The 15,320-nt window shown below is 41.8% G+C and overlaps 1 protein-coding gene across 1 annotated transcript in view; it reads right to left on the minus strand.

Annotated features, from left to right (window-relative positions):
• The window catches only part of EFNB3 (ephrin B3), a 167,988-nt gene that overhangs the window by 70,708 nt on the left and 81,960 nt on the right, over positions 1-15,320 (minus strand). Inside the window, exon 2 of the mRNA XM_053718312.1 lies at positions 10,672-10,967. Coding sequence (XP_053574287.1) covers positions 10,672-10,967 — 296 coding nt within the window. The remainder of the gene's footprint in view (positions 1-10,671; positions 10,968-15,320) is intronic.

Consider the following 15,320-nt stretch of genomic DNA (forward strand, 5'->3'; position numbering starts at 1 on the left):
ACTTATAGGTCCCTGTCTGTGTCTATACATGCACCAGACTTATAGGTTCCTGTCTGTGTCTATACATGCACCAGACTTATAGGTTCCTGTCTGTGTCTATACATGCACCAGACTTATAGGTTCCTGTATGTGTCTATACATGCACCAGACTTATAGGTGTCTGTGTCTATACATGCACCAGATTTATAGGTATCTGTGTCTATACATGCACCAGACTTATAGGTCCCTGTCTGTGTCTATACATGCACCAGACTTATAGGTGCCTGTCTGTGTCTATACATGCACCAGACTTATAGGTGCCTGTCTGTGTCTATACATGCACCAGACTTATAGGTGTCTGTCTGTGTCTATACATGCACCACTTATAGGTGTATGTCTGTGTCTATACATGCAGCAGACTTATAGGTGTCTGTCTGTGTCTATACATGCACCAGACTTATAGGTGTCTGTCTGTGTCTATACATGCACCAGACATAGGTGTCTGTGTCTATACATGCACCAGACTTATAGGTGTCTGTCTGTGTCTATACATGCACCAGACATAGGTGTCTGTGTCTATACATGCACCAGACTTATAGGTGTCTGTCTGTGTCTATACATGCACCAGACTTATAGGTTCCTGTCTGTGTCTATACATGCACCAGACTTATAGGTGCCTGTCTGTGTCTATACAGGCACCAGACTTATAGGTGTCTGTGTCTATACATGCACCAGACTTATAGGTGCCTGTCTGTGTCTATACATGCACCAGACTTATAGGTGTCTGTGTCTTTACATGCACCAGACTTATAGGTGCCTGTCTGTGTCTATACATGCACCAGACTTATAGGTGTCTGTGTCTATACATGCACCAGACTTATAGGTGTCTGTGTCTATACATGCACCAGACATATAGGTGCCTGTCTGTGTCTATACATGCACCAGACTTATAGGTGTCTGTGTCTATACATGCAGCAGACTTATAGGCCCCTGTCTGTGTCTATACATGCAGCAGACTTATAGATGTCTGTCTGTGTCTATACATGCACCAGACTTATAGGTGTCTGTCTGTGTCTATACATGCACCAGACTTATAGGTCCCTGTGTCTATACATGCACCAGATTTATAGGTCCCTGTGTCTATACATGCACCAGATTTATAGGTCCCTGTGTCTATACATGCACCAGATTTATAGGCCCCTGTGTCTATACATGCACCAGACTTATAGGTTCCTGTCTGTGTCTGTACATGCACCAGACTTATAGGTCCCTGTCTGTGTCTATACATGCACCAGACTTATAGGTCCCTGTCTGTGTCTATACATGCCCCAGACTTATAGGTCCCTGTCTGTGTCTATACATGCACCAGACTTATAGGTCCCTGCCTGTGTCTATACATGCACCAAACTTATAGGTGCCTGTCTGTGTCTATACATGCACCAGACTTATAGGTCCCTGCCTGTGTCTATACATGCACCAAACTTATAGGTGCCTGTCTGTGTCTATACATGCACCAGACTTATAGGTGCCTGTCTGTGTCTATACATGCACCAGACTTATAGGTGCCTGTCTGTGTCTATACATGCACCAGACTTATAGGTGCCTGTCTGTGTCTATACATGCACCAGACTTATAGGTGTTTGTCTGTGTCTATACATGCACCAGACTTATCGGTGCCTGTCTTTGTCTATACATGCACCAGACTTATAGGCGCCTGACTGTGTCTAAACATGCACCAGACTTATAAGTGCCTGACTTTGTCTATACATGCACCAGACTTATAGGTGCCTGTGTCTATACATGCACCAGACATATAGGTGCCTGTCTGTGTCTATACATGCACCAGACTTATAGGTGTCTGTGTCTTTACATGCACCAGACTTATAGGTGCCTGTCTGTGTCTATACATGCACCAGACTTATAGGTGTCTGTGTCTATACATGCACCAGAGATATAGGTGCCTGTCTGTGTCTATACCTGCACCAGACTTATAGGTGTCTGTGTCTATACATGCAGCAGACTTATAGGCCCCTGTCTGTGTCTATACATGCAGCAGACTTATAGATGTCTGTCTGTGTCTATACATGCACCAGACTTATAGGTGTCTGTCTGTGTCTATACATGCACCAGACTTATAGGTCCCTGTGTCTATACATGCACCAGATTTATAGGTCCCTGTGTCTATACATGCACCAGATTTATAGGTCCCTGTGTCTATACATGCACCAGATTTATAGGTCCCTGTGTCTATACATGCACCAGACTTATAGGTTCCTGTCTGTGTCTGTACATGCACCAGACTTATAGGTCCCTGTCTGTGTCTATACATGCACCAGACTTATAGGTCCCTGTCTGTGTCTATACATGCCCCAGACTTATAGGTCCCTGTGTCTATACATGCACCAGACTTATAGGTCCCTGCCTGTGTCTATACATGCACCAAACTTATAGGTGCCTGTCTGTGTCTATACATGCACCAGACTTATAGGTGCCTGCGTCTATACATGCACCAGACTTATAGGTGTTTGTCTGTGTCTATACATGCACCAGACTTATAGGTGCCTGTCTGTGTCTATACATGCACCAGACTTATAGGTGCCTGTCTGTGTCTATACATGCACCAGACTTATAGGTGTTTGTCTGTGTCTATGCATGCACCAGACTTATCGGTGCCTGTCTTTGTCTATACATGCACCAGACTTATAGGTGCCTGACTGTGTCTAAACATGCACCAGACTTATAAGTGCCTGACTTTGTCTATACATGCACCAGACTTATAGGTGCCTGTCTGTGTCTATACATGCACCAGACTTATAGGTGCCTGTCTGTGTCTATACATGCACCAGACTTATAGGTGTCTGTCTGTGTCTATACATGCACCAGACTTATAGGTGTCTGTCTGTGTCTATACCTGCACCATCTTGAAAAAGCCCTATCTACGGGTGAAACGCGTTGAAGTTTACCAGTCTGTCATTTTCCTCACTACCTGGCTTGCACATCAAGCTACATCTATAGGAGTTTGGCCAAGCTCGTTCTATGCACCCAATACTGTTTCGCTAAACAGAGGATCATCCGGAGCCGCCTGCGTGCTAATGCACTAAGTGCAGACTTTTTTCTCAACATGCCAAGAGCAAGTTAATTGGAGCCGATTGTGTACGGAAATAGTGAGTACTGGGCGTTTGCTGACAACAGCCCGCTGTTTGAAAGTATATTGTTGTCTTGGATTTAATAGCCATACCTCTTTGTGTTTCTGCTGCTAGAAGATTTGCAAGTACAAATTAATGTAAAGGATTGTGCAGCATGTATTGGAATCCACACCGTTGGATGTTGTGAATTACTAGATCTGTGTTTTTTCTGTTAGAGGTTTTCAAGCACGAATTGGTGCAAAGGACTGTACAGAGTGTATTGGAATCTACGTTGCTGGATACTGAAAAATAACCTACTATATAAGAGATTTAACATCGTTGTCTATTAGACATACTCAACTTAACAATATCTTTTTTATTGGTGGGATTTTATTGGTGCATCTGGGAGACGTCCCTAAAGAGAATTTTTATTATATACATTAGAATTTTTATTATATACATTTGTGATTTTTATCAAATAACTTTCTTTTTATTCTGCTGATGAACTTTTAATATTTTTCTCTATTATTACGGATTAATTCAAGCGTATTAATTCTTGCCTATTAAATAATACATTTTTAATATCCTAAACTTTTGTGTCTCTACCTGAGTATTTCCCTTTGTAGTCACTCTCACAGTACACATCCACTTGTATATATGACGATGATTTTCCTATGTCTTTATGAACTGATCTAGACATGTATATTAATTAAATAATACATTTTGTTTCTACTTTAAGTAATTCACCTTTTTAGTTAGAATCTATTTTCTTTTGTAGCGATTTTTGAACACATTATTCTCCAAATATTTGGACTGTATTCATTCACACAGTTGATGTCTTATTTTAGATAATTGTATTAGTATATTGTTTCACTTTTGACTCAAAAAATCAAAAATATTTTTTATATATACATAGATACTTTTGTAGTATTGTATACACTTGTATACACTGGTATTAATACACGTCCAATTTTTTGGGACCGTTATAGCTAATTAGCTGTTATTTTGTGATTCTATTATAGTATTCAAACTATATTTTTTTAGTTTTCACACTTTATTCTGTTGGTCACTTTAAGATACTCTTTTCACAGTACACTTTTAGTTTATCGTAAAAGCTAAATTAATTTTATACACTCTGCTTGGAGCGCCAGCCTGTCTGTGTCTATACATGCACCAGACTTATAGGTGCCTGTCTTTGTCTATACATGCACCAGACTTATAGGTGCCTGACTGTCTAAACATGCACTAGACTTATAGGTGTCTGTCTGTGTCTATACATGCACCAGACGTATAGGTACCTGTCTGTGTCTATACATGCACCAGACTTATAGGTACCTGTCTGTGTCTATACATGCACCAGACTTATAGGTGCCTGTCTTTGTCTATACATGCACCCAGGTTATAGGTACCTGTCTGTGTCTATACATGCACCAGACTTATAGGTGTCTGTCTGTATCTATACATGCACCAGACTTATAGGTACATGTCTGTTTCTATACATGCACCAGACTTATAGGTGCATGTCTGTGTCTATACATGCACCAGACCTATAGGTGCCTGTCTTTGTCTATACATGCACCAGACTTATAGATATCTGTATGTGTCTATACATGCATCAGACTTATAGGTGTCTGTCTGTGTCTATACATGCACCAGACTTATAGGTGTCTGTCTGTGTCTATACATGCACCACTTATAGGTGTTTGTCTGTGTCTAAACATGCACCAGACTTATAGGTGCCTGTCAGTGTCTATACATGCATCAGACTTATAGGTGTCTGTCTGTGTCTATACATGCATCAGACTTAAAGGATTACTTTCTGTTATAAATTTTAAGCTAAACAACTAACATATTAAAGTTAATAAACATTAATTAAAACCTACTGACCAATATTTTCTCCAAAACTAAGTTTCATAACGTTCTAAAAGTTATATCTTTTATTCACCAATGATGTCACGTTATCCTGCCCACTATTTTCAGCACTGCATATTCAAAATACTTAAACCAATAACTTTGTGTTTAAAGCGCCATTTTGAAACCTAGGTATTGTAAACGGATTGGTACAGAGCAAAGGATACCCACGGAGTGGGTTTGGAAAACAATTAAATTTGCAGACAAGATTTCTGATATACGGTAGAGATATGTTAATGAAATGCTATTGATAAAAAGCGTATTTGGGGTAGTTAGTTAGTAACAGGCATAGTAAATATTTTCTTACAGTGGCCCTTTAACCCCTTAAGGACCAGCGACGTACCCTGTATGTCATTGGCCTTTTTTTGGGACTTGATTGTTTTATTGCGCGGTCTTGCCACCAGCGTTAAGACTGATCTATTCCACAAAACCTGCTGGACGGAGTGCATTAATAGCGTGTTCTTGCTAGACTTGTGCTATTATGTCCTGAAAAAACCCTTAAGGACCAGTGACATACAGGGTACATTGTGGTCATTAAGGGGTTAAAGGTGCCTGTCTGTGTCTATACATGCACCCGACTTATAGGTGTCTGTCTGTGTCTATACATGCACCAGACTTATAAGCCCCTGTCTGTGTCTATACATGCACCAGACTTATAGGTGCCTGTCTGTGTCTATACATGCACCAGACTTATAGGTGCCTGTCTTTGTCTATACATGCACCAGACTTATAGGTGCCTGTCTGTATCTATACATGCACCAGACTTATAGGTGCCTGTCTTTGTCTATACATGCACCAGACTTATAGGTGCCTGACTGTGTCTATACATGCACTAGACTTATAGGTACCTGTCTTTGACCATATACATGCACCAGACTTATAGGTGCCTGACTGTCTAAACATGTACCAAACTTATAGGTGCCTGTCTTTGTCTATACATGCACCAAACTTATAGGTGCCTGTCTGTGTCTATACATGCACCAGACTTATAGGTGCCTGTCTTTGTCTATACATGCACCCAGGTTATAGGTACCTGTCTGTGTCTATACATGCACCAGACTTATAGGTGTCTGTCTGTATCTATACATGCACCAGACTTATAGGTACATGTCTGTTTCTACACATGCACCAGACTTATAGGTGCCTGTCTGTTTCTACACATGCACCAGACTTATAGGTGCCTGTCTGTGTCTATACATGCACCAGACCTATAGGTGCCTGTCTTTGTCTATACATGCACCAGACTTATAGATATCTGTCTGTGTCTATACATGCACCAGACTTATAGGTGTCTGTCTGTGTCTATACATGCACCAGACTTATAGATATCTGTCTGTATCTATACATGCACCAGACTTATAAGTGTCTGTCTGTGTCTATACATGCACCAGACTTATAGGTGCCTGTCTGTGTCTATACATGCACCAGACTTATAGGTGTCTGTCTGTGTCTATACATGCACCACGTATAGGTGTTTGTCTGTGTCTAAACATGCACCAGGCTTATAGGTGCCTGTCAGTGTCTATACATGCACCAGACTTATAGGTGTCTGTCTGTGTCTATACATGCACCAGACTTATAGGTGCCTGTCTGTGTCTATACATGCACCAGACTTATAGGTGTCTGTCTGTGTCTATACATGCACCAGACTTATAAGCCCCTGTCTGTGTCTATACATGCACCAGACTTATATGTGTCTGTCTGTGTCTATACATGCACCACTTATAGGTGTTTGTCTGTGTCTAAACATGCACCAGACTTATAGGTGTCTGTCTGTGTCTATACATGCACCAGACTTATAGGTGTCTGTCTGTATCTATAGATGCACCAGACTTATAGGTACATGTCTGTATCTATTCATGCACCAGACTTATAGGTCCCTGTCTGTGTCTAAACATGCACCAGACTTATAGGTGCCTGTCTGTGTCTATACATGCACCAGACTTATAGGTGTCTGTCTGTATCTATAGATGCACCAGACTTATAGGTACATGTCTGTATCTATTCATGCACCAGACTTATAGGTCCCTGTCTGTGTCTAAACATGCACCAGACTTATAGGTGCCTGTCTGTGTCTATACATGCACCAGACTTATAGGTGTCTGTCTGTATCTATAGATGCACCAGACTTATAGGTACATGTCTGTATCTATTCATGCACCAGACTTATAGGTGCCTGTCTGTGTCTATACATGCACCAGACTTATAGGTGCCTGTCTGTGTCTATACATGCACCAGACTTATAGGTACCTGTCTTTGTTTATACATGCACCAGACTTATAGGTGCCTGTCTTTGTCTATACATGCACCAGACTTATAGGTGCCTGACTGTGTCTATACATGCACCAGACTTATAGGTACCTGTCTTTGTTTATACATGCACCAGACTTATAGGTGCCTGACTGTGTCTATACATGCACCAGACTTATAGGTGCCTGACTGTCTAAACATGTACCAAACTTATAGGTGCCTGTCTTTGTCTATACATGCACCAGACTTATAGGTGCCTGACTGTCTAAACATGCACCAAACTTATAGGTGCCTGTCTGTGTCTATACATGCACCAGACTTATAGGTGTCTGTCTGTATCTATACATGCACCAGACTTATAGGTACATGTCTGTATCTATTCATGCACCAGACTTACAGGTCCCTGTCTGTGTCTATACATACACCAGACTTATAGGTGACTGTCTATGTCTATACATGCACCAGACTTATAGGTGCCTGTCTGTGTCTATACATGCACCAGACTTATAGGTGTCTATCTGTGTCTATACATGCACCAGACTTATAAGTGTCTGTCTGTGACTATACATGCACCAGACTTATAGGTGTCTGTCTGTGACTATACATGCACCAGACTTATAGGTGTCTGTATGTGACTATACATGCACCAGACTTATAGGTGTTTGTCTGTGTCTATACATGCACCAGGCTTATAGGTGCCTGTCTTTGTCTATACATGCACCAGGCTTATAGGTGCCTGTCTTTGTCTATACATGCACCAGACCTATAGGTGTCTGTCTGTGTCTATACATGCACCAGACTTATAGGTGCCTGTCTGTGTCTATACATGCACCAGACTTATAGGTACCTGTCTGTGTCTATACATGCACCCAGGTTATAGGTACCTGTCTGTGTCTATACATCCACCCAGGTTATAGGTACCTGTTTGTGTCTATACATGTACCAGACTTATAGGTGTCTGTCTGTATCTATACATGCACCAGACTTATAGGTACATGTCTGTTTCTATACATGCACCAGACTTATAGGTGTCTGTCTGTATCTATACATTCACCAGACTTATAGGTACATATCTGTTTCTATACATGCACCAGACGTATAGGTGCCTGTCTGTGTCTATACATGCACCAGACTTATAGGTACATGTCTGAGTATATCCCTGCACCAGCCTTATAGGTACATGTCTGAGTATATCCCTGCACCAGGCTTATAGGTACAAGTCTGAGTATATCCCTGCACCAGGCTTATAGGTACATGTCTGAGTATATCCCTGCACCAGACTTATAGGTACATGTCTGAGTATATCCCTGCACCCGGCTTATAGGTACATTTCTGAGTATATCCCTGCACCAGGCTTATAAGTACATGTCTCAGTATGTCCCTGCACCAGGCTTATAGGTACATGTCTGAGTATATCCCTGCACCAGGCTTATAGGTACAAGTCTGAGTATATCCCTGCACCAGGCTTATAGGTACATGTCTGAGTATATCCCTGCACCAGACTTATAGGTACATGTCTGAGTATATCCCTGCACCCGGCTTATAGGTACATTTCTGAGTATATCCCTGCACCAGGATTATAAGTACATGTCTCCGTATGTCCCTGCACCAGGCTTATAGGTACATGTCTAAGTATATCCCTGCACCAGGCTTATAGGTACATGTCTGAGTATATCCCTGCACCAGGCTTATAGGTACATGTCTGAGTATATCCCTGCACCAGGCTTATAGGTACATGTCTGAGTATATCCCTGCACATGGCTTATAGGTACATGTCTGAGTATATCTCTGCACCAGGCTTATAGGTACATGTCTGAGTATATCCCTGCACCAGGCTTATAGGTATATGTCTGAGTATATCCCTGCACCAGGCTTATAGGTACATGTCTGAGTATATCCCTGCACCAGGCTTATAGGTACATGTCTGAGTATATCCCTGCACATGGCTTATAGGTACATGTCTGAGTATATCCCTGCACCAGGCTTATAGGTACATGTCTGAGTATATCCCTGCACCAGGCTTATAGGTATATGTCTGAGTATATCCCTGCACCAGGCATATAGGTACATGTCTGAGTATATCGCTGCACCAGGCTTATAGGTACAAGTCTGAGTATATCCCTGCACCAGGCTTATAGGTACATGTCTGAGTATATCGCTGCACCAGGCTTATAGGTACATGTCTGAGTATATCCCTGCACCAGGCTTATAGGTACATGTCTGAGTATATCGCTGCACCAGGCTTATAGGTACATGTCTGAGTATATCGCTGCACCAGGCTTATAGGTACATGTCTGAGTATATCCCTGCACCAGGCTTATAGGTACATGTCTGAGTATATCGCTGCACCAGGCTTATAGGTACAAGTCTGAGTATATCGCTGCACCAGGCTTATAGGTACAAGTCTGAGTATATCGCTGCACCAGGCTTATAGGTACAAGTCTGAGTATATCGCTGCACCAGGCTTATAGGTACAAGTCTGAGTATATCCCTGCACCAGGCTTATAGGTACATGTCTGAGTATATCGCTGCACCAGGCTTATAGGTACATGTCTGAGTATATCGCTGCACCAGGCTTATAGGTACAAGTCTGAGTATGTCCCTGCACCAGGCTTATAGGTACATGTCTGAGTATATCGCTGCACCAGGCTTATAGGTACATGTCTGAGTATATCGCTGCACCAGGCTTATAGGTACAAGTCTGAGTATATCGCTGCACCAGGCTTATAGGTACAAGTTTGAGTATATCGCTGCACCAGGCTTATAGGTACAAGTCTGAGTATATCCCTGCACCAGGCTTATAGGTACAAGTCTGAGTATATCCCTGCACCAGGCTTATAGGTACATGTCTGAGTATATCGCTGCACCAGGCTTATAGGTACAAGTCTGAGTATATCGCTGCACCAGGCTTATAGGTACATGTCTGAGTATATCCCTGCACCAGGCTTATAGGTACAAGTCTGAGTATATCGCTGCACCAGGCTTATAGGTAGGTGCTTGTATTTGTTTATCAATTTACCAGGCTTATAGCTGCTTGTTTTTGTCTACCTGGCTTATAGATACTGGTCTCTAGCTTCCATGGTACCAGCCCAAAAAGATGCCTGTTCAGTCTACAATTCCTAATGATGCCAGTATATGCCAACCATAAAAATGAAAGTTTCTTTTTCTAACAGTCAAAGACATAGCTGACCCCGCTTACTACTAAATAAACCCTATAACTACCAATCTCTGCAAATCACTAGTGCTAAAGTTGTATATTTTAGATCTGGCAGCTTCCCAAGCTCTATCAGTGCTACTTGATTCTCCCTAGCACTACACTAGACCACAATGTTCAAGTTTTTGCCTAGCCGCTCTAAAGACGCTAGTGTTGATCTTACTGCAGCCATTACAGAGGTCTAAATCTTACCGACTATATAGTAGTCCCGCTGAGACTTGAACTCATGTCCCCACAGATTGGGACTGTACTCCTGAAACTTTATGGTGAAACGAAGGTCCTGCCCCGGCCGGTCACAGGTCAGAAGAAGATTAGGTGTTCTCAGAATAGAGCAGGTTACGACTTCTTCCTCTGTACCCACCAGGTAAAGCTTATAATACTCATAGGTAGAAGAGGAAAAAGGGCCACGGGGCTCTGAGCGAGGACACAGCAAGTCCAGGCGGTCACCAATCTGGGGAAACAACACATAGCCCTCTGAGTCCTGGAACCTAGAGAAAAAAATAGAAAATATATTATAACTGTACTATAGGTATCTGTGTGTGTGTGTGTGTATGTATATATATATATATATATATATACACAGTATATACACAATAGTCCTAAAGCCTCCCCCTCTCTTTTGTGCTCTCTCCCCTCTCTTTTGCGCTCCCTTTCGCTCCACCTCTCTTTTGCTCTCTCTCTCTCCCCCCCCTCTCTTTTGCTCTCTCTCTCCCCCTCTCTTTTGCTCTCTCTCTACTCCCTCTCTTTTGTGCTCTCTCCCCCCTCTCTTTTGCGCTCTCTCCCCTTTTCTTTTGCGCTCTCTCTCGCTCCACCTCTCTTTTGCTCTCTCTCCCTCTCTCTTTTGCTTTCTCTCCCCCCTCTCTTTTGCTCTCTCTCCCCCTCTCTTTTGCGCTCTCTCTCCCCCTCTCTTTTGCGCTCTCTCTCCCCCTCTCTTTTACGCTCTCTCTCCCCTCTCTTTTGCTTTCTCTCCTCCCTGTCTTTTGCTCTCTCTCCCCCTCTCTTTTGCGCTCTCTCTCCCCCTCTCTTTTACGCTCTCTCTCTCCCCCCTCTATTTTGCGTTCTCTCTCTCCCCTCTCTTTTACGCTCTCCCTCTCCCCCTCTCTTTTGCGCTCTCTCTCCCCTCTCTTTTGTGCTCTCCCTCTCCCCCTCTCTTTTGCGCTCTCTCTCCCCTCTCTTTTGTGCTCTCTCTCTCCCCCCTCTATTTTGCGTTCTCTCTCTCCCCTCTCTTTTACGCTCTCCCTCTCCCCCTCTCTTTTGCGCTCTCTCTCCCCTCTCTTTTGTGCTCTCTCTCTCCCCCCTCTCTTTTGCTCTGTCTCTCTCTCCTTTTTTTTGCTCTCTCTCTCCAACCCCTTCATTTGCGCTCTCTCTTCCCCTCTCTATTGCTCTCTCCCCTCTCTTTTGCTCTCCTCCCCACCCCCTTTTCTCTCTCTTCCCTCTCTTTTGCTCTTTCCCCTCTCTTTTGCTCTCTCTCCCCCCCCTCTCTTCTGCTCTTCCCCCTGTCTTTAGCTCTTTCCTATCTCTTTTTGTCTCTCCCCCTCTCTTTCTATTTCTCTCCTCTCTCTCTCACACCCCCCGGCCCGCCTCCACGCCGACCATGCCCCCAACCATGCCCTGTCACGCCCATGCTCCCGCCCGGCCACACTCACGCTCCCGCCCGGCCACGCCCAATTTTGCCGCAAACAGCACAGCATGTCAGGTAAGGCCAGGTGTGTTTGTCCTCGTGCTGTCTCTACTGTGCATGACAGCTTCGGACAAACACACTTGGCCTTTTATATAATATATATAAATGTTCAGATCATTGTTTCAGCTCTAATCTAGAACTTTTGTCAAGACTAACCAAACATATTGTTTTTAATCACCCACATATACACACCATCAATCTTTACTCCTATTTAAAACCTATTTGGGCATTTTTTGGGTGCCCAAATCACCTAAAATTACATAGTCCTATTAATATATAAAATCATACTTTTAGATCACATCTCCTAAATTAGATGAAATACTTAATCCGACATAGGCCTATGTTACAAGTGGAGCACTATTGATAGTGCATTGTATGCTATTCACATTGCGACCCTTCTCTAAGAATACTGCACAATTTGGTATTACAAGTCAATGGTAAAAAAGATTTACCAGGGATTCTTCATGCGGATGATATTTGTTTTGTGTCCCCTATATTTTCAATAGATAGCACAGGGTGCGCTTTTATTGCTCGTATTACAAGTACTGAGTTATGTGTTGCACTTGAGCACACACATACAGATATATACACATAAATACAAACATATATACATATAAGCACTTCATTAATATTATTATTATTGCCCTCATATATAAAATTAATTCAAACCCTGTTCCATTTAAATATAAACACAATTCCTTACTTTGAGGTACATTTTATTCCTTTAGAAAAGCTTCTTAATGCATTTTTCTATAACATTAACAATTAAAGTCTATGGTGATTTTCATGGGGTTGTCTAAAAGATTTTGACGGACCATAAATGAAGTGAAAGATAAGCAGAAAAAGTAAAATATGGTGGCTTATTAATTAATTCAATACTTCATTTACCTATTAATAGCAATTCATAACTTAAATTATTATTATTATTAAAGTAAAGTCAACATTACAATTCAGATAGAATATACAATTTTAAACAACTTTCCAATTTACTTATTTTATCTAATTTGCTTTGTTCTCTTGGTATCCTTTCTTGAAGAGTAAACCTAGGTAGGCTGATAGCCGCTTAGGATTGTGCACTAGTCTTTAGCATTCTATGGCAACAGTGTTTGCAACCATGTATAATATTGCTATAAACATTGTTGCAAACACTGCTGCTCGAAAGCTAATGACACGTGGGCCCTCCTGAGCTCGCCTAAGATTACTCTCTTTAATAAAGTATATCAAAAATTGATAATAGAAGTAAATTAGAATGTTGCTTAAAATTAAATTTTCTATCCAATTCATTTAAGTTTAATATTGACTTGACTGCCCCTTTAATTTTATGTATTTGGAGTCATGTTAATATCAACATATTTAAATATACAAACACTTCACTGCAATCACAAATAACTTTTCAGATGATCGTGTATAATATAATTATATTTCATACTTTTCATAAACCCCTAAAAAAGTATGTTTATTAAAGGGACAGTAGAGTCAAAATTAAACATTCACTATTTAGATAGAGCACGCAATTAACCAAGAAAATAATAATTCCAATTGAATTCCTATTATCAAACTGTATAAATCATTTTTATATAAACATTTTCTGAGGCCCCAGCTCCTATTAAGCAAGTGCAAAAGTCTGCAGTATATAAATATATGAATCTGTGATTGGCTGAAGGCTGTCACATGATACAGGCGCAGGGACATTAAAGGAGACTTAGATATTCGTCAGAAAAAAAGTTTACTGCATAATTGAAATTGCTTTGTCTGTTTATTTTGCATTTCTTGTTTATGCACTTCTACTGTATTTAATGTGAATTGAGCATGTGCAAGAGTTTCAACCCTGAAATACAATAAAAAGTCAAAAACTACAGTGAAAAGCTGGTGGAATAGTATTTTCCGATGAATTACACCCCTGTCAAACTTTACCCACACAATGCACAGGGGATGTTAAACAAACACTGATAAATCTAGCCCTATGTGTATCATTTTTATCAAAGCTGAGGCATACAGGGGCACGTATACGCGCCCCTGTACGCCTCAGCTCGCCTGTGGCGGGGGGAAATTACCCGCAGGTAATCAACATTGAACACGAGCGCAATTTTGCGCACGCGTGCCATCACGCCCCCTGCCCACGCACAGTCAATCACGCGCGGGCAGGAGCTGTCAATCTCCTCGGTCGGACTCGACCGCGGAGATTGAATTTCGCCACCTTAAAGGTGGAGAAGAGCTTAGGTAAGCAGCGGTCTGGTGACCGCTGCTTGATAAATTACGGCGAGCAAGTTCTTGTGAGAACTTGCAGCCGTAGGGGCTTGATAAATCAAGCCCATAGTGCAGTCCTCGGCTGAGAGCCACTGGCGGCCTAAAATTTGGGCCCAGTGCATCACTTTTGTGTTCCAAGAGTCCTTTACATCAGTCCCTTCAAAAAATATTGTTTTTTTTTTATTATTATATTTGTTGCTTAAATAGTGAAGAAATTAGTGTAATGTTTTTGTTTTCTATAAATTAATGGGCAACACCATGTTGTAAATAAGTTTAAAAGCCTGTTTTTCTTATCTAATCTAACCAGCGAGACTAGGGGTAAGTTACAAATGAGCTGAAAAGTACCAATCTTGGGGATGGGGGGGGGGGGGTTTAGTGTACCTTTAAAGGGACAGTAAAGACGTAAAGACATGGGGGTCAATTTATCAAGCTCCATACGGAAGACCGCTGCTCCATAACCTGTCCGTCTGCTCTGAGGCGGCGGACAGAAATCAACCCGATCGAATACGATTGACACCCCCTGCTAGCGGCCGATTGGCCGCGAATCTGCAGGGGGCGGTATTGCACCAGCAGTTCACAAGCACTGCTGGTACAATGATAAATGCCGACAGCGTTTGCTGTCGGCATTTATCATTGTGCAGCGGACATGATACGCTACATCGTAAATGTCCGCTCGCACTATAATAAATTGACACCATAGAGATTGTTATAAACCCTTTAATTATGTGTTGTAAATCAAGTTTGGAAATTATACTTTTATAAATTATTTTGCTCCCTTTCCTTGTAATTTAAGTCTGCAAATAAAGAGTTTTCCAATCAATTCTGACAACTGAGAGAGCATATGGCAGACTCTGCCACAAGATAATTTGATAATACAATGCACATTTTGCTAACACAATTACAGTGGCCAGAC

This window comes from Bombina bombina, chromosome 6 (genome assembly GCF_027579735.1).
Source record: "Bombina bombina isolate aBomBom1 chromosome 6, aBomBom1.pri, whole genome shotgun sequence".
NCBI classification, from domain to species: Eukaryota; Metazoa; Chordata; class Amphibia; order Anura; family Bombinatoridae; genus Bombina; species Bombina bombina.